The sequence below is a fragment of the Rattus norvegicus genome, chromosome 3, assembly GCF_021556685.1.
Source record: "Rattus norvegicus strain SHRSP/BbbUtx chromosome 3, alternate assembly SHRSP_T2T, whole genome shotgun sequence".
In the NCBI taxonomy this organism is placed as follows: domain Eukaryota; kingdom Metazoa; phylum Chordata; class Mammalia; order Rodentia; family Muridae; genus Rattus; species Rattus norvegicus.
Window position 1 is genome coordinate 41030520 of NC_141536.1, and position 19742 is coordinate 41050261.

At 42.3% G+C, this 19742-nt stretch overlaps 1 protein-coding gene across 7 annotated transcripts in view; it reads left to right on the plus strand.

The window, feature by feature from the left end:
• Window positions 1-19742, plus strand: part of Gpd2 (glycerol-3-phosphate dehydrogenase 2) — a 133765-nt gene that overhangs the window by 63356 nt on the left and 50667 nt on the right. For all 7 annotated transcript variants that reach the window (XM_087648942.1, XM_087648941.1, XM_087648931.1 and 4 more), the window contains 3 exon segments: window positions 5935-6059; window positions 7391-7488; window positions 8487-8650. In XM_087648942.1, the coding sequence (XP_087505068.1) occupies window positions 5935-6059; window positions 7391-7488; window positions 8487-8650 (387 nt within the window).

Below are 19742 nucleotides of genomic sequence, written 5' to 3' on the forward strand. Positions count from 1 at the left end.
ATTTTTGCGATTCCTCTCTGTAGGCTTCTACTTGTTCTCTAAGGGAGTTCTTCATGTCTTTCTTGAAGTCCTCCAGCATCATGATCAAATATGATTTTGAAACTAGATCTTGCTTTTCTGGTGTGTTTGGATATTCCATGTTTGTTTTGATGGGAGAATTGGGCTCCGATGATGCCATGTAGTCTTGGTTTCTGTTGCTTGTGTTCCTGGGCTTGCCTCTCGCCATCAGATTATCTCTAGTGTTACTTTGTTCTGCTATTTCTGACAGTGGCTAGACTGTCCTATAAGCCTGTGTGTCAGGAGTGCTGTAGACCTGTTTTCCTCTCTTTCAGTCAGTTATGGGGACAGAGTGTTCTGCTTTCGGGCGTGTAGTTTTTCCTCTCTACAGGTCTTCAGCTGTTCCTGTGGGCCTGTGTCTTGAGTTCTCCAGGCAGCTTTCTTGCAGCAGAAAATTTGGTCTTACCTGTGGTCCTGAGGCTCAAGTTCGCTCGTGGGGTGCTGCCCACGGGCTCTCTGCAGAGGCAGCAACCAGGAAGACCTGTGCCGCCCCTTCCGGGAGCTTCAGTGCACCAGGGTTCCAGATGGTCTTTGGCTTTTTCCTCTGGCGTCCGAGATGTGTGTGCAGGGAGCAATCTCTTCTGGTTTCCCAGGTTTGTTTGCCTCTCTGAAGGTTTAGCTCTCCCCCACTTTATTCTTAAACTAGAAGACAAAGCTTTCAATTTAAAATCTCTGAGGAGGGAAACATTAGATAAAACAAAACAAAAAACAAAACAAAACAAAACAAACAGAAAATACATGAAAAAGCAAGTTGGAGTCCAGTGATGAGAACTTGTAATCCCAGCATTGGAGGCAGAGCAGGAAGGATTTCCAGCTACAGAGTGGGCTACACAAGGAGTTACAGGGAAGCCTGAGATACATAGTGAGGTCCTACCCCACAAAACCAACATACAAGCACACACTCACGCATTCGTTTGTACACACACACATACACACATGTAACCAATCACGCACACACAGGCAGGCAAGTGGGTACCATAAACATTTTAGTTAATTAACCAAAGAATGAAGTCAGAAGCAGCTGAGGCTTCTGGTCCTGCTTTGACTTTTTGTTACTTCTTTTCTTTATTCCTACCCAGCAACATTGAGAATTTCAGAGCACTTGATACATGGGAGTCCTTGAAAATGTCAAGGTTCTGATTTTTTTAGGTTTCTTTCTTTCTTCTGTAGTTTAAACAACTTTAAGTTTACATGGTGGTTTGATGCCCGGATTTGGCGGTCAGTTTGGAGACTATCTTGTATGCTTTGGGAAAAACAATCCCATTTCTCTTCAGAAATTCTGTTGGGTGGCTTGGTAATTCGATGAGGTAACAGTTGCAGGGGAAGGCTTGGTGTAACTGAGAGGCTTATTTTAAATTTCATGGTTACTTTTTTATGTAAATACATACAAATAACTTGTGAAATATCCACCTCAAGAAAAAGCAGTCCCAAGGGTTTGACCTTAAATATCTTGGAATGCCCGTCTGAGGTGGCTTGCTAATTCTTACAACAGCACACAGAGTTAGGGAAAGAAAAGTCTATCCTGACTGACAGCAGGGGTCCTGAGACACTCTTGCTAGAGCTGCCTCCTGTGGCCAGATTCCTTATTGCTTTGGCCGCTTGTGAACCTCAGGTCTGCCAGTAGCAATTCCCCAGCTGCCCCATCCCTACCCATCCTTCACCCAAAGAAAAACTTTCTAGAACCTAACAAGCTTGGTTAACTTAAACACTTCAATGATTTGCTTGTCAGGAGACATAGCAATACTTCCCCAAACAATCAGAATTTCTGGGAAAAAAAAGAAATTAAAAAATTGCTTTAAAAAAAAAAAGTTGCCCAGGCAAGCCCTGGTTCCTGGAAATTGTCTTGATTAAGGTTTTATTGCTGTGGACAGACACCATGACCAATGCAAGTTTCATAAAGGACATTTAATTGGGGCTGGCTTACAGGTTCTGAGGTTCAGTCCATTATCATCAAGGTGGGGGTATGGCAGCATCCAGGCAGGCATGGTGCAGGAGGAGCTGAGTTCTACATCTTCATCTGAAGGAAGCCAGGAGCAGACTGAGCATCCTCAGGCAGGTAGGAGGAGGGTCTCCAAGCCCACCCCTCAGTGACACACTTCCTCCAACAAAGTCATACCTTCTAAAAGTGCCACTTCCTGGGTCAAGCATATGCAAACCATCACATTCCGAAATGGATACTCAGGACTGAGTAGAGTATGGGACTTGCAGGCCTCGTGCTTATTAATTTTGAGACTATTCAGTGATTGCTGTTGTGGCTAAAAGTGACCCTCAGGACAGGTTTCAAATGCGACTGTGGATGAAAAGCTCCTGGTCACCTCCTCAGGACAATCACACATACCCTTCTCTCCAGTCCTGAGGGACAAGCTGCCTGAGGCAAGGCTGGGAACTTTGAAGCCTTTGCCAGTCACCCACCCTCCCTCCCTCCTTCCCTTCTTCCCATTCCCTTCATCCTCCGCATCCTTCTCTCTCCTCTTCCATGGCTTTTCACTGTACAACTCAGGCTAGTGTGGAAGTCAACCGTTCTCCAGCCTCAGCATCCTGGGACTGGAATTACGGGTTCACCTTGCCTTTTTAAGCTGCCCTAAGTCTACTTCCTCAGCTGGAAGCAGGCTCTATGAACTTAGCCTTTTCTGATGGCTGCTTCTCCAGAAGTGATTAAGAACTAAACTGGGGTGCTAAAGAGATGGCTGAACAGTTAAGAATGTTGACCACTGCCCAGGTTTGGTTCTTGGCATCCACATCATGGCTTATAACCATCTATAACTCCAGGGGATGTTTTTGCATATTTTTTGTGTATTTGTGTATGTCCCTGGGTGTATGTATGACCCCTTCTGTTACTGCATACATGTCCTGCACATGCATACACCCAGGGACACACACACACACACACGGATACACATAAAATAAAATAAGTAAAATATGAAAAAAAAACAACCCACAAGACCTCCAAATGGTTATCGCCATTCTTCGCACAGGAATTTTTGTTCCCAGTAAAGCCCTTCCCAGATTTAAGTGGCTTAAACAAGAACACCTACACCATCTCATTTGGGATATTTAGGAGTCTCAGTGAGTGAGCCCCTGCTGGGTCTGTGGCTGTCTTTGAGTGTCCACCAGCAGTGTTTCTTTGTGACTCAGATGGTGTTGGCAGGGACAGTTTCCCTAACTGTTGGACTAAAGCCTGGTCACCTGTCATCCAGGGCCTCTCCATTTCTACTCGGACCACATGACAGTTTTTTTTTTCACTAGAGCAAGTGCTCACACGGGGAGGGCCTGAGGTGAGGAGGAAGGGATGGGCTTCCTGAGTTACTATGTTACTATGTCCTCCTGCTTGGGAAAGTGGCACTGCACACAGGACATTCTCAGGCAGGACTGCCTGGGAGGTCTGAGATCACAGCCTGGAGGCATCTGGGGCTGCTCTAACCGGAAGCTGAGGGCCATATTCCCTCAGGCTCACTTTCCTTTCTTTTCTGGTGCAGGCGTCTGGATGTAATAACTGTGGTGCTAGGGTTTAAAGAGAGGCCTACTTTAAATAATATGGCTCCTAAATACCATCTGAAAGTCACCTCCCTCGGTTGATCTTCAACTGGAGAAGAAAGGACGAATTTAGAACACCAAAAGATCTCTGTCGAATCCACTAAGTAAAGGTGGCAGGGCGTGCGTGGAAGGGGTCGGCAAATGTGATTTTTGAGTCCATGCAGTCTGAGTCCATGCCCTGAATTCAGGTTCTGATGTGAAGTTAGACAAGTCTTCTCTGCTCTGAAGGAGGCCCTGCTGACACTCCCTGCTTTTTCATTTGCCTGAGGAGAGTCACTTGATTGCCGGCCCATGTGGATTCATGGCCAGGGTCCATGACTCTCGATACTCAGATATGTACTATCTGGCCATCCTCCCCTGTCTGTAGCACACCCAGATCAAATTAAGTGCTAGTAATGTTTTAATAACTTAGAGAGTTGCAGAACTTATTCTGGGGTTGTTTGTCAAAGAGCAGTGATGTAGGTTTGTCAGAACTTGTGATTTATTTTTATTTTTTATTTGTTTTTTTTTTCCCTAGTTGGGACACTGGCAGTTTTTGATCTTAAATCAAACATCTCTACCTTTCGATCTTCATTGTTTCCAAATATTTCGTTCTTCTAAGTCAAGAGAACTGCTCTGGTTTTATGACGACATTTCTGTTCAGTTAAATGTTATCAAAGCAACCCTTTGCTACTAAATGGCTCTGAACAGAAGGCATGCACTCTCTCCTATCCTAGCTTTTGGGAGTCCCAATAGCTCTCTGCCTCACGTTATGATTGTGAATGGATCTGTGACCTAACCGATTGCCTGAGGGAGTAACCAGCTCCTGGATATCCCCAGTGCTGTCTGTGGATGGACACTACAGGACTTGTGCATTTGAAGAACTCACCTTGTGTACGACCCGGACTTGCAGCACTGCCGATCACCTGCGGCCTTAAAGAGGCAGGGTGTCTCTGCGAGAAAAGAAATCGGAAGTAGATTTTTCCTCCCCTGAGAGATTCGTAGTGGTCTTTGGATAAAGGGGATGGGATGGCTTATAGAATGTACCTATCCTTGTTCAGCCTCATCTTTAGCAAGAATATTATCTTTAACATTTTTTATGTATGTATGTATGTATGTATGTATGTATGTATGTATGTATGTATGTATGTGTATGTGCCTGGTGTGTGCGCATACTATCCTCCTTTGTCTCTAGCACACTCAGGACAAGTTAACTGTGAGTGCAGGTTTCTGCAGATTCCAGAAGAGTCACAGGCAGTTACGAGCGACCTGATTTTGGGGCTTGGAACTGAATCAAAGTTCTCTCCGCAAGAGTAGCAAGAGATCGTAATTACTGAGCTAACTTTTCAGCCCCAAGAATGGTTGCTTTCTTTATTGGTACTCTGCACTGGTCTCCTTATTCTAGCTTGTATTTCCTATTAATATTGAAACAGTACATAAAACATACGCTGTTTGGGGCTACACTGTGAGCTCAACAATAGAACTGCTTTGATTTTTTAAAGTCATTGTATTTATGTACGGGCGCGTGTTCACGTGTGTGGGGTCAGGGACAGTCTTGCTTGAGACAGGTCTCTTGTTTACCACTGCACACACCAGGCTAGCTGGCTGTTTCTAGGATTCTCCTGTCTTGGGCTACTGTGTATCTGTCTGTAAGAATTCTACGATTATAGATATCCACGACCTTGTTTGTAATTTTGTGGGTTCCAGTGATTGAACCTCAGGTCTTCATGCTTGTATGCTTGTGTGACAAATTTACCCAAGGAGCCCCTCTCCTCTTATCCCGTGGAAATTCCCACCTGCCTGTGTCTCTTACACCATAATGATCATATCCCTGACCTGCATATCTATCCACTGTATCATATCTCAGGCACTTTTGCAAGTCGGACCTAGAACAGAAAGACTCTGATTTGGTATCGTTAGTGAATGCATTACAGTAGCAGTAAAGTAGTAGAGTTCAGCAAAGGAACAGTTTGCCCTCGGTGGGGGGGGGGGCAGCCATGCGTTCTGAAGGCTGTGGTACAACACCCATTGGTGCCATGTGGGGAAAGATGGTGCCAGGCCCTCCTTTTGATTCCCCTCAACACACCAGAGAATCTTGTTGCCACGAAATCATCTGGCAATGTTTTCTAGGTGTGATTCATTCACAGTTTAATATTCTTCCAGTTCAGTCTTGACTCGTCCCTCAGGAAGAGCCTAAAATCTCTTCATTATAATATAGACAGTGTACTGCACTTTGAATACAAATTTATCCATGTTCAGACTAATTTTTTTCCAGTGATTGTCTCTACCCTGGAGAAGTGCCTTTAATGAATTACATACAAATTGTGTAATTTAAGAAGTTAATTTGCTTTTCTGGTTACACAGGACTGAAAACAGCCCTTGTAGAGAGAAATGACTTCGCATCAGGGACTAGCAGCAGAAGCACTAAATTGATCCATGGTGGCGTACGATACCTCCAGAAGGCTATCACGAACTTGGATGTTGAACAGGTAATTGTGTATGCTGGCTGTTAAACAAAAATTGCCACTATGTTTTTTCTACCCAATTAAGTCAGGCGCTTTTTTTTTTTTTTTTTAAATAGCTTTTAACATTTCTTCTTGTTCAAAATACCTGTTTGGTATATGCTGCAAGAGCCTCTTCCAGGAGAGGTGTGCTCGTTCCTTCTGTGGATTATGTTTATGGGTAATCGGGATTTTCCTGTGCAAGCATGTCAAAGTAGCAGATATACAGAATCACTTTTGGATGGGTTGCCTTTTAACGATCGTGATTGGGTTTTTGCCAATGGCCACCAAATTGCTACTTCCGAGCAGTTTCGGGCGAGCCGTTTTGTAATGCCGACAGAGTACCAAATTGATCTCTTAACTGCAGTTGCAATCATGCAGTCACATTGTCACTGACATATTCTTCGGGGGGGGGGGGGTGGTGGGGGGAGGATGATCTGAGTCACGCTTTCTGTGTGTCACACTTTATTGTGTCCAGTCTGCCGTCGTTTGAAGACTGCCAAGGCAGTGTGGAAAATGACATTTCCCAGAGGGATGGGAAAAAAAAAACACAAGCCTCCTTCTTCTATCTGCTTTTCATACAAGGAAAACACAGCAGCGTGGACTTGCCATTGTCAAGTGTTGAGCCTTGTCCCCTTTCTCGCCTTGACAAGCCAGCTTCAAATCTGTCCCCCTTTCTTAAGTTTCTCCTCAGCATCTGTGACAGCGGAAAAGAAGACAGTCCAGAATTCATGATCTGCTGATTTCTGATGTGTTCTGCCTTATTTTGGTCAATATCTACAGTCATATTCTCATGTGTAAAACTCGGATTATAATATTAATGCTAGCTCTTTGGGCAGGCATCATGGGGGCCCACAGGAGTAAAGACAAAGGCTTTTTTTTAACCATCTGGGAAATACCTGTCCGGGGTTACATAGCATATTTGTTGAGTTTAAGGAAGGCCAGAGAACTTGCCACGAAACTGAACAATCTGTTCTCTCTTACCCTGAGAAAACAGTCTGGGGAATGGAGAGAGGGAGCAATGCAGAGAAAGCAAGATAAATGGTTACAATAATCTTGTAACTCAAGTCAGGAAAATATCTTACACCTGGGAACTCTGACAGCATGTTTTTCTCCTATGCAAATACAGTTAAGGTTTCTAAAAAATCTTTGAGGTTGACAGCATGATGTATTATTAGAGATTTGATTAGGGGGGAGCTCTCCTCGCTCAGAGGTAGAAGGGTTTCTGTATATCAATCAGTTGGCAGGGTGTCTATTTGCCATTTGAAAATATTATGATCTGTTACTGCCAAACTAATTTTCTCTGTTTTGATTTTCAGTATAGGATGGTGAAAGAGGCCCTTCATGAACGTGCCAACTTACTAGAAATCGCTCCCCATCTATCAGCTCCGCTGCCTATAATGCTGCCACTTTATAAGTAAGCCTTTGCCATCACCTATACGCTATGGGCTTGTCCGAGGTCAGCAGACGAACAGGCTTCTCATGGAAACGTCGTTCTGTGTGTATTTCTTAATGAGGCTTTAATTGGTCCTAATCTTTTAATCTATTTCAAATACTTTCTTTGGTGTATTTAAAAATGAAGATTTTTTTTTTTTCTTAAAGACTCTCTTTGGACCTGTGTCTAAGGGCCAGATTTTGAGGGCAAAGAAGGTAGAGTTGTGCTTATATTTAACGGCATCTTATTTCAGTTTCTCAGAGTCTGTAGGTGAGCAGCTGTGTCTACTCTAAGGCATTCAGATGAGGACCTGTGTAAAGTGCAGACCTTCCTCCCCGCTCAAAAAACTATCCTGGTACAATATCTGAAACTACAGTGTTTCAAACCCAGCTAGCTACACTGTATCATTTTATTATCTAAGTGAAACATAGATGAAATTCATCCAGGAGGTGTGATTAATCGGTTCCCTAATGTTAGAACTGTGTATGAAGTTGCCCTAGGAAGATAGTCCAGTAACATGGAGTGGATTATGTATGTAATTCTTTTAGCCACATGGGTGGTGTAGGGTTTGAAACACATTTGACCACCTAGTGCCTGTGGGCCTCTTCAACCTGGTTGTAGTTCACATTTACCAAGGCCTCTAACCTACACTATTTGAATCCATCTCTAGACCTGTGAGGCACAGGCATGGGTGTTTATTTTGGATGCTTCCTGAAGAATTCGAACATGGAGCAGGCAGGAACCTTGGAGACAGTCATAAACTCTGGCTGATTCTCTTGTATGGCAGCAAGAGTGGTGTCAGAAGCAACTATGTGCCAAACCCTCCCCCCCCCCATATCCTCCTCCCCTTTTTGCAGCCCACTACTTCTGGCTATAAGTTTGTTTTTCCTAAATGCCTTTCTTGTAATTTAGAGGTGCCATTCTGTAATACTATACTGTGTTTCTAAAAAAACCCACCTCTCCCTCTCTTTATGCCGTAGGTGGTGGCAGTTACCTTATTACTGGGTGGGAATCAAGATGTATGATCTGGTTGCAGGAAGTCATTGCCTGAAGAGCAGTTATGTCCTCAGTAAATCCAGAGCCCTTGAGCATTTCCCCATGCTCCAGAAGGACAAGCTGGTCGGAGCCATTGTCTACTATGATGGTATGTGATATTTCTTTTCTTTGTGTAAGATTTTTTTTTTTTTTTGGTTCTTTTTTTCGGAGCTGGGGACCGAACCCAGGGCCTTGCGCTTCCTAGGCAAGCGCTCTACCACTGAGATAAATCCCCAACCCCGTAAGATGTTTTTCTGCATCGTCAGGACACTGAGAACCAGGCGCAGGCCTGTGAGATTTAAGAAGAGATATACAGACTCAGGTCACTCATGTTTCACGAAAATGAATGCCAAAGCTTTTACTGGGTACACAGAATATGTACTCCAACCACTGAGTGGAAGCACAATGGAGAAACAGAAACCGAAACTAAAGCTGAGATCAAAAGATCTAGCGTTCAGGTGTTAGCTACCCTGTATGCCAGACAGGAAGGCCAGGATGTTCCTTCAAGAGAACAAAGGCTTTCGCACACATCAGCAAGGCTCAGCAGGGGGCAAACAGGAGGGTATGACATTTTTCTATCCTGTTATGACCACCGAGTCTTACTTATCTCACTGCAGTGAAATAGGTTGGTGTTCCACTTTTGATGTTAATCTTAAGCAACAAACAAATGCGCCCACGTATAAAGAGATTCACCATATTTGGTAGCATTGGCTGAAAAACTATCCACAATGCTTTCCTTCTAAACTTTGTTTTGTTTAAGACAGTTTGTCTCTCTCTCTCTCTCTCTCTCTCTCTCTCTCTCTCTCTCACACACACACACACACACACACACACACACACACACACACACACACACACGATACTCTAGACCGGGCTGGTCTGGACCTCACTGTACAGACTAGCCTGGCTTCAGATTCATGCTCATCTTCCTGCCTCAGCCTCCAGAATGCTGGGATTGCAGGTGTCAGCCAGGACACCTGGCTGTCTGTGTTTCCTATTCTTTTTTCCTCTTTTACTTGTGTCGCATGGTTGGCTTGGCCCATTTCGCATAGTTATGCATTTCGCCCCGCCTTCACACCACGCAATTTGTTATATGTTTGGCAGTGAATGCTCACCTTATGAATATATTATGATGTGGAAAGCAGCTGAGGATCTGTAGGTCTTCTAGTGAAACCTCTGTTTTCAGGGGGTTAAACCTAGAGAACAATGCCCCCTGGGCCGAAATGGACACATTATTGTTTCGTATAGACGTTAGACTTTGCTCCATGTCTATTTGATATGTGTTCACCGTAAATTCTTTTGTGTATGTGTGTACACCATATAGTTTTGTACATTTTCGTTTGAGGAAACTGAGTGACATATTTCCAGACAGACCCCAGTCAATGCCAAGAATACAAAGCAGTATAGGGAACACCATTTGCAAACCTTCGCTGGTCATTTTAAAGTATGTGCAGGACTAGAAAACAACGTAGTGAGTCACATGGAGCTAAGTCAGCACGGGCGACTGCACAGGTTCTAACGGTTTAGAACCTTTGTGACACAAAGACATCTTAACCTCTGAATCGCCACTTACCTTCCTGTTATGTGGCCTTTCTGCTTGGTGTTAGATACATAAATTCTTAGCACAAAAGAATGTTTTGTTGTGCTGTTTTAGAAGATTTGATGAATATTTCCATATCATATTATATGCCTTTTAAGGCCACACTGTTTTTCCTTTCTCTCTCTCTCTCTCTCTCTCTCTCTCCCTCTCTCTCTCTCTCTCTCTCTTTCCCCCCTCTCTTTCTTTCTTTTCCCCTTTACATTATTCTACTGTTACCCTTCTGAATCAATTCAGCTGCTGTCTGACAGGCTATTATATATAAATGCAGAATGTATGTGTGCAGAGGTGGCAATGGGGACCAAACTTAAAGAAATGTCCTAGGAGCAACAATATTAGAAAAATGTTAAGGGTCTTAGACAGACATTAAAAGCTAGAAAATTAACAGTTTTCAGGGACTTTCAGCATCTGAGACACTGCAGGGGGGGCCACTTAACTACTTTTTGGTGCCCTTGAAGGAGCCTTCATGTTAAAGGACAACCTTCACCGTGAATCTGCTTTCTCTGCATCAGACCCTTAATGTTAACCATTGTAGTTTATTGGGTGATTACAGTAAAGAGGTTTCTGGTCCAGGAGGAGTAGGCATTCTGTAAATAGCATCCTGTCTGTACTCATGTGGTTTTCTCTTACTTCTTCCTCCCGCAAAAAACCCCTCAAATTCTTCCTGTTTCTATAACGTGGCATATGTTAGGTACTGAGTCCTATGCGTGCATACTGGAATCACCCATGAAGAACATCACCATCACACCTGGACTCATGACTGTCTTAGTTTGCTACTATCATGAATTAAAGAATCTTACTGTGGAGAATCCAGGGAAGGCCTGTGTCCTAGTTATGGCTGTACTGCTGTGAGGAGACACCATGACCAAAGTACCTCTTGTAAGCGACCACATTTAACTGGGGCTGACGTACAGGTTCAGTGTTCAGCCCATTATCATCATGGCTGGAAGGACAGCAGCATCCAGGCAGACAGCGTGCTGGGGAAGGAGCTGACAGTTCTAGATCTTCATTTCATCCAAAGACAGCAGAAGGAGATTGCCTTTCAGGCAGCTAGGAGAAGGGTCTCACAGTGACAGTGATACACTTCCTCCAACAAGGCCACACCTCCTAAGTGCCACTTCCCATGAGCCAAGACTATTCAAACCTCCATACCTGTTTTAGAGCACACACTGTCCTGCTAGAATTAAGTAAGAGAAAACGTTCCTTTAATTCAGAATGAATTTGCTTTTATAGTTCGTTATAGGCTACAGAAATAAAAGTTGCCGAAATATTATTGAGATCTCTTTTAGAATAATTTAATTGGAAATTGTACAGTCTTAAGTCTTGAACTGAAAAAGTCAAGACAGACTACTCTGGGCATTTGAATTTAAACATTTGCCTTTTCATTTTGTTCTGAAACTATTCAGGCTCTGATATGTAATATTTAAGTTGAGGCGAAACAAAAATGTAGAGTGTTTTTTTGCCCCACAGTGCATCCACCGATCTTGACAGTTCCTCTTTTAGCCACCATGGTGTGATGAGCAGATTAAGTGTCCCCATGAAAAGAGGGAAAGCCACACCAGAGCAAAGGAAGTAAATGCACTCAGTAACGTTCTCAGAAGAAGGAGGGGAAGCCCCAGTCTGAATCATGACAAATCCGTGTGTTTATAAGACAGGTTACATTAATGAGATGAAATAATCTTTGCTCCTAAGGAACCATCCAGTGCATGGTTATGCACACGGCTCCTTGGCCACGAGCTACACAAGCATTAAACCCTGAAATCTGTAGTACAAGGGAGGCTTGGCCTTGTGTAATCCTAGGGCTGGGAGTGGATGTGGGCAGAAACAAGTTGCTAGGGATTGCCTGGGTGGCTAGCCTAGCTCCCCTCCACTCTCAAAATAAGAACAAATACACAAAAACCTAGCAAGCTCCAGCCTCAATGAGAGACCCTGCCTCAAGGGAATAAGATAGCGACAACTGGGGAAGATGGCTGAGGCTATGACACACACATGCAAAGGGGAAAGAAAAGAACCATTAACATCACAAGACTGTAAGACAATCCAAGTTATTCTGAAATGAAACCAGGCCTGAAATAACTTTAGACACAATACTTAAATTCACATACCGTTATGTATTTTCAAGTAAACAGAAGTAGTTTTTATAATTCATGAAGAGACTCATGATTCTAATGAAAAGGTCATGGATGTCCATAAAGGGACGTTTTGAATGATGTCAGAAGTTTTATTAACTACAGACTCTCATTACTAATCCATCATAGGGCTGCATCAGTCCTAGCGAATGTGATGCTCTGAGACCACAGTGGCACAGACCAGGTAGCACTGCATGATGTTGGCCTAGGGGTTGAAGTTGAGACAACCTTTAAGGTCTCTTCGCCACGGAACTGTTAGAGCTTTAAGGTGTTCATTTGGAAGAACGAATTGTACAAATGTCAGACAATTTTATTTTTATCTACTTATTTTTTATTTTGAGGCATTTTCAGTCTGTAATGCTGGTCTAGCTTAGAATTCACTACGTAGACCAGGTTAACCCTAATCTCACCAAGACTCACCTGGCTCTGCTACCTCAATGCTGGACTCAAAGCTGTGCACTGCCGTATCTGGCTCAAAAGTTGTTAAGCATGTAGAGCCATGGTTAATCCTAAATATATTCTGATAGCTACTCTATATAGTTAAGGCAAAATAAATTTTCCCAATTAAGTTCTTACATGTGGGAGGACATTATTTTCTTTTCCATTTTGCTTGTGTGATTTTGTTTTCGTAGGCCGGCCTTGAAGCTTTCTCCCCACTCCCTGCCTCTCCCCCTGCGACTCCCAGTGCTGGTTTGTAGGCGCACCCCATCACACATAGCTCCCATACTGTCTGATGTAATTTTACGGGCTATTTTGTATATGGCATAAGTATGACCCGCTGTGGTATTTCACCGTTAACTGTTAAAAGGCAAACTGATACATATGGAGGAATAACTGCTATCTTTTTAAATGTAGGCAGAGTAAATGTCAAGTTTCTCCATAAAATTCATACGAAATGAAAGGATACAAGTCACATACCAGATTTTCCCTCCAGTTACAATTCCTACTAACATTCTTGATTGAAAACTTATAATTTTTGTTCCTTAGCTCTCTCTCCGAACCCTTACCTGCGCCTCCTTTGCGCTCCTAGCCCTCAACTACTAGATGATTAATAGTTAGGTCCTGACTACACCGTGTCCACCAAGGGTTTACCAGGTAGAAAGAATGCTGACCAAGCCGTTCTCTAAGAAGGCAGGAAGGTACTTAGGTGTCTTGGCGGCCTCTTAGATTGTGTGACTGTTGCTGGGGTACAACCTGGTCCTGGGGAAGTTGTGTCATCCATCAGCTTTAGTCCAATTTGCTAGTTCTCGTGGTGGCACATCCATCCAGGCGATCCCAGAACATGCAAGACGGAAGCAGCAGGATCACGGGTTCAAGGCCACATTTAGCTACATACTCAGGTCTAGGCCAGCCGGCTGGCTTAAAGCTTGAAGACATCTGCCTGCCCCTGCTTCCTCAGTGCCGGGATTAAATGCATGTGCCACCACGTGCCCAAGACTGTGCCTTAAAAATGATTCTAGTTTCCATAGTAGATTCCTGGTGCCACTTTAGCTGGACTCTCGTCATCCAATCCCGTGCACAGAAAATGAGATATAATTAAAAATCATTAAATATTTACAGCCATTAAGTAACTCCATTAAACCTCTGTAAAAGTGAAATTGGAGGACAAAATTATAGCTCTCAATTTTTCCTTTCTGCCAGTCAAGACATGGGTAGAGACGTCTATTACTTTATACCCAGCAATGCTTCTAAGTATTCCTCGCACACAAATGAAAACAGCAACCTGAACAAAACTGTATTGGTTTTCCCAGGGTGAATAAAGTTGGTTACATCTATATTTCAAAAGGAGAATTTAAAAAAAAAAAGCACCTATCCTTCACTAGAATATTCATTTTTATTCCAGTTTAAAACTCACAGAATACATAGATGAATTCAGCTGGTGAGAGAGCAAAGCCAATTTAATCTCTGGCTCCCCTGAGGTAAATGTAGTTCACGGTCCTGCCCCCACTCCAACCTCAGCTATAATCCCTGACTCCTGGAGGTAAAAATGCAGTGGAGTGAGGAAAATCCTGCAGCAGGATATAATGATCCAAAATGACAGGGACAATAATGACAATGAATTTCATGTCTCCCAGTCATGAGCTGAAGATGCTTGACTAGGCTGACGTATACAATTAAATTGTTACAGGTACGGCAGCAGCTTGCAGTTGCCTGTGAGCTTTGGGGGAAATGATGCCTCAGGCAGAAGGCAGATAGCAGAATCTAGCCTCTTTTGTTAGGAACAGCCTATTACTCCTTTAGGGATGCACTGCGACCGTACACTTTAATAAAACCCCAAGTGAAAAAGAAAAGCCTTTTAAAGTGTTTATCCATTTTGAAAACATAAAAGGAAATCAATTACTCAATACTACAAACGTTTTTTTTTTTTTTTTGGGGGGGGGGTTGTCTTATTTTTCCTCACTGAGTTCCAGGAACATAGGTGAAATCTAAGATGGTGTCAATGATCCTTATTTATGATACCTGTAAGGGAAGAGACTAAGCTACTTAATGCAGGGAGAGGCATTGATGTCTCTGGAGTAATGCGAATAGGTTGAATGGATAACTGAACATCGCAGATGCATGTTCTCGCTGCCTGTCTTCAATGCTGGACTACCTCTGCTGTTTCACACAGCTCTTTAAAGTGGAGTGGTGGCCCTGGAAGAACGACTGAGCCTCACGTGGCTCACAGGGTTATTTATCTACTACATTTTAAGAAGAATAGACTAAAATATCTGCTTCGATTTTTTTTACTATCAAATTCTTTAGAATTTTCTACTCTTGTCTGCTTCAATGTGTATAATGCATGGATACAGTGGTCCATGTATGTGGTTTACAGGTAAGCATAACCGTTAAGGCTACATACTGATATTAACTTTAATTTTGAGGTGCTCAAGTTTTCATTTTTTGGTCCCTGGGGAAGTACTCACTTTATTTATTTATTTTTTTGATATCTGGTTTATTTAAATGTTTTCCTAATATGTTTATCAAGAGAAAAAATATTTTGAAAGACAAACTTACCAATTGCGCTAATTTCTTGAGGTCTAATTTCTTTAGTCTTTGATTGATTGAGATAATTAAAAAGAAAACCAAGCTATTGAATTAAGAGGGTTATCGTCTACGTCCACATTACCCTGAATGTATCCAGTCTCATCTGGATTAGAGAAATATCATCCCGAGGACTCAGAACTGTCAAAATTTTTGGCACAATATAATAAAAACTTGTTAATACCGTTTTTTACTGCAACCTCTTAAATGAAAAAAAAATCCACTAAGTTTTATTTGTACATAATCCCCATGGCTTTGACCATTTTTAGGTTTTTACTGGGTTTTATAAAGTTTAAAGCTACATATTAGGACAAACATATCATAAATGTAAGTTACAGAGAATAATAATAAAGACTCTGGAATTTATAACCCGAATATTACCAATGCGTTCAAGTTGTCTGTGACTGCCCCATACTCGATCCTTGTCCCTGTTTCCTAGATTAGAGATCTTTCTCTTTTTAAAAGTCTTAGCACACAGAGATCTTTTTAAAAGTAAAATAGTATTTAGTTTTTACATCTTGTGAAGTGTGCTGTAAAAGTTGATACAGGCCCTTTGCAGAGTGGCGGGAGGCACGGTATGGAGTAGATTGATGTGCTCCCATTGCGTATGCCCCAGGAAGCTTTTACATGTCTACCAAGAGTTTTGGTTCACCAAATCTCCATGTCTGATTGAAAAAAAAAATGGAATAAGGAAAATATCCATCTAAAGACAAATAAATGATTTATTTCACCCTACATAGTACAATTAAACCAGCATTGAAAGTGAATGGACTATGGCTGAACTGGACAGTGTGGATGAGTCTTAGCAATAGGATGATATCCTCTGTATGGTTAATGTCACCCCGGAGAGCTGCTTTGCAAATTTAACTGTGTATTGAACCACACACTGTATGTGGATGAGTTTAGGTTAGGCTACCTAACTTATAGTCTATTTTGAGGTTTAAATAAGCAAATAGATGGAAAAGTCTTCATAAACAAGTTTTTCTTCTAGTATCATTATATTTGGGTTGGTTCTATTGGCAGCCCATCTCTAGTTTTTACTGAAAATGTTCTGAAGTCAGTATTAGTTGTGCAAGCATCCGCTAGTGTAGTTACGTTTTCAAGATTTTTCCTAAAACATTTGCCAAACCTTTTTACAAAAAAAAAAAAAAAAAACCATTGTGCCTACGAACACGTTCCAAGTAAGTGATAATGTTTGTAATTTCCAGATTCAAAACAAGATGCTTTCAAAGGCATTTCATTGGCTTTTGGATGTTAATAGAAAGCACATTTGTTTTCTTACTATTTTGTCCATGTACAGCTCTACACTTCTAAATTAACCGCACAGTCCTGATTTCCCAGTGTCCTCCTTCCTGCTACATTTCTCCTCTTCCTTTCTGTCGGTTACATGAACGAAGCTGACATCATTGCTCATGTAGCAGGCATTTTTTTTTTCCCCATTTGCCCTCAAATGCTGCCTTCTTGCTATTCAGTATATCTGGATACCAACTAATGCTAAATGAAATTTGACATGTACCCCTAAGAAACAAAACTTATAAACTGTGGCTTCAAAGGGAACCTTGAATAAATAGGACACGCTGCGTCCACCCGGGCTAACATTCAGCATATGCTTTAGGTTCCTGATGAAGAGGCAGAGCACGAGAGCCCCCAGGGAGCTTGGCAATTGTTCATTGCTCACTTGGTGAGCATGTATTAAACACCAGGCTTTCATTCTCGTACTGATATGTCTTAAAAATGGTTCAGAGGTAGACCTGATCGGGTCTAACACTCTGAGTTGGTAATTTGTTCATAGTGGACCTTGTGTATATGGGAGCTTAAAAACTGCTAAAGACTCACCAGGGTCTTCTGGGGTTGTGTAATGCAGCCAGCCCAGATACAGCTGGTGGGTTCAGGAGAAGACTCTCTTCCTCTCCCACTCTTGTTCAAGGGCCCTTTTCTTAGAAGGGGGCGGGGAATCAAAGGCAAAAGCTATTATGCTAACACCTGTGCGTTTGCCCTCTCTTTTTCTGTTTTTGGTTCTTTTTTTCGGAGCTGGGGACCGAACCCAGGGCCTTGCGCTTCCTAGGCAAGCGCTCTACCACTGAGCTAAATCCCCAACCCTGCGTTTGCCCTCTCTTGTTTGATTATTTGTCTCAAAGTAAATATGGAATCCACTAACCAATCATTTTGTATCTCTCAGTAACATAACATTAGGAGCCTATGGGTTTTGAGATAATCCACTACATAAGTGCCAGAGAGCAGTACACACTCTAAGTAGTTTTCGTAAGTCATTTTAGTCAACTCAACCCTTTATGCATGCTGGGATTGGATATCATAGTCCATATTTTTTCAGGAAAGAAGGGAGAATGCAGCTAAACATTTGGGCTAATACGGACAGATGTTTGATTGGTTGAGAACTTTACAGAACGACAACCATACTATCGTGACATTTCCTGTCCATCACCCATGGCTTTCTTCCTTTTTCATTGCTGTGACAAAGTGCTCCCACAAAAAAGTAACTGTAGGGAGGAAAGGGTTTATTTTGACTTATAGACTAGGAGTTGCTATCACAGACAGGAAAACATGGCAGGCAAGAAAAGCATTGGTGGCAGGGGCAGGAAATTGGCTAATCACAGAAAGTAAATGGGAAGTGGGGATAGACCGTAAAGCCGAAAAACCCACGCCCAGTGATACTCTTCCTGTAGTGAGACACTCCTAAAGGGTCCACAGTCTGTCCTAGCAGCACCAGCTAAGAACCAAATACCCACATACTTGAATTTCGTATTCAAACCACAGTTTTTGAACACCAGCACCAGGGTATTTGAGCCCTCTTCTGGCACCCAGGGGGATTGCATATATGCAATGCACAAGATAAACATGTATACACATATACGCAAAATAATATTTCTTTAATTTCTCCCCTCTTTCTTTTTTCCCTTTTTTTTTTTTTCCACAGTGACAGTGTTTCTCTGTATAGTGTTGGCTCTCCTGGAACTCACTATGTAGACTAGGCTGACTTCAAACTCACAGACCTGCCAGCCTCTATCTCCTGAGCAATGGCGTGCGACACCATACCCGTCAACATTTCTTTAAAAATTAAAAAAAAAGACAGCTCAACAAGACATGATTTTATTATCTGTAGGAAATAGATGAGAACAGTACCTTATAATACGACACATTCCAATATAATATAATACAACAACTGCTACTTTCAAGACCCGTAAGCTAACTCACGGCAGACTTGTCCTATGTTCTGTCTGCTTCTCTCCATAACTCACTTAACAAACGTTAAATTCAAGAATAATCTACTTCGATAATTCCTTATTTTCTTCCTGGGACTTGAACTCAGGAGCCTTGTGCGTTCTGGGCAGGTATTGCTGAGTTATATCCCAGTCCTTAGTCTATGCCTGCAAAGGGAAGATTCCATTTGAAATATAACCATGCTTCAGTGCTGGATAAAATCTTAATATCTAATATTTAGTCACATTCATGTATCTTTTGTAGCTTTGTAATTTTCACAGATCCTTGAATGAGAATTCAATTTATGAACCGGACACAATATTCCAGAGGTAGTGGGGACATATCTACAATCTCAGGGTTAAAGAGGTGAAGACTGAGGGTTACAAGTAAAGAAGCAATCACGGGCAACATATGCCTGTTTTTCTTTGTAATATAAAAGGAACAAATAAGAAAGCAAGGTTCGAATGCTATTTGGTGGCAGAGGACTTGCCTCAAATGTACAAGGACTTGGGGCTTGATAAGATCTGTCTTTACAGATGGGAAAATTCTAAAAGGAGCCTGCATGGAAAGCACCCTGAGAACAATGAGTTTGAGGTCAACCCGTGCTACAAAGCAGAGGTCTCCCTGTTTCAAATGTGCGCCAACAATCAAAAGAGCAGACAAAATCTTAGTTAAAATATATACTCTCGGCGTACAGTTTAAAAAAAAAAATGGGGCCAGAGATGGATCAGTGGTTAAGAGCACTTACTCCTTTAGAGGTCCTGGCTTTGGTTCCCATCACCCACATGATGATTCACAACCATCTGTCACTTCCGTTCCAAGGTATCTGACATCCTCTCCTGACCCCTGTGGACAAGAGGGCACACACGTGCAGATATACACACAGGAAAAACACTCATGCATAAAATAAAATTAACTTGAAAGTGAATTGAACTCAGGTGGCCAGGCTTGGCCTCTAGCACCATAAGCACTGAGCCATCTTCCCTCTCCCAACTCCCCAATCCCTGCCCCTCTCTCCTTCACTATGTAGTCTTGGCTGGCCCCAAATTCACTCAGATTCATCCGCCTCTGTCCCCATTACACGTCTACCATCACTCCAGCCTCATTTTTTTTTTTTTTTTGCTTGATTTGTTTTAAAATCACTAGATTTCTTTTTTTTTTTTGTTAAAAATAGTTTCCTTTAATATGTTCCCCCGCATTTCCTGTACCAATAAATGGTTGCTGGATAGGAG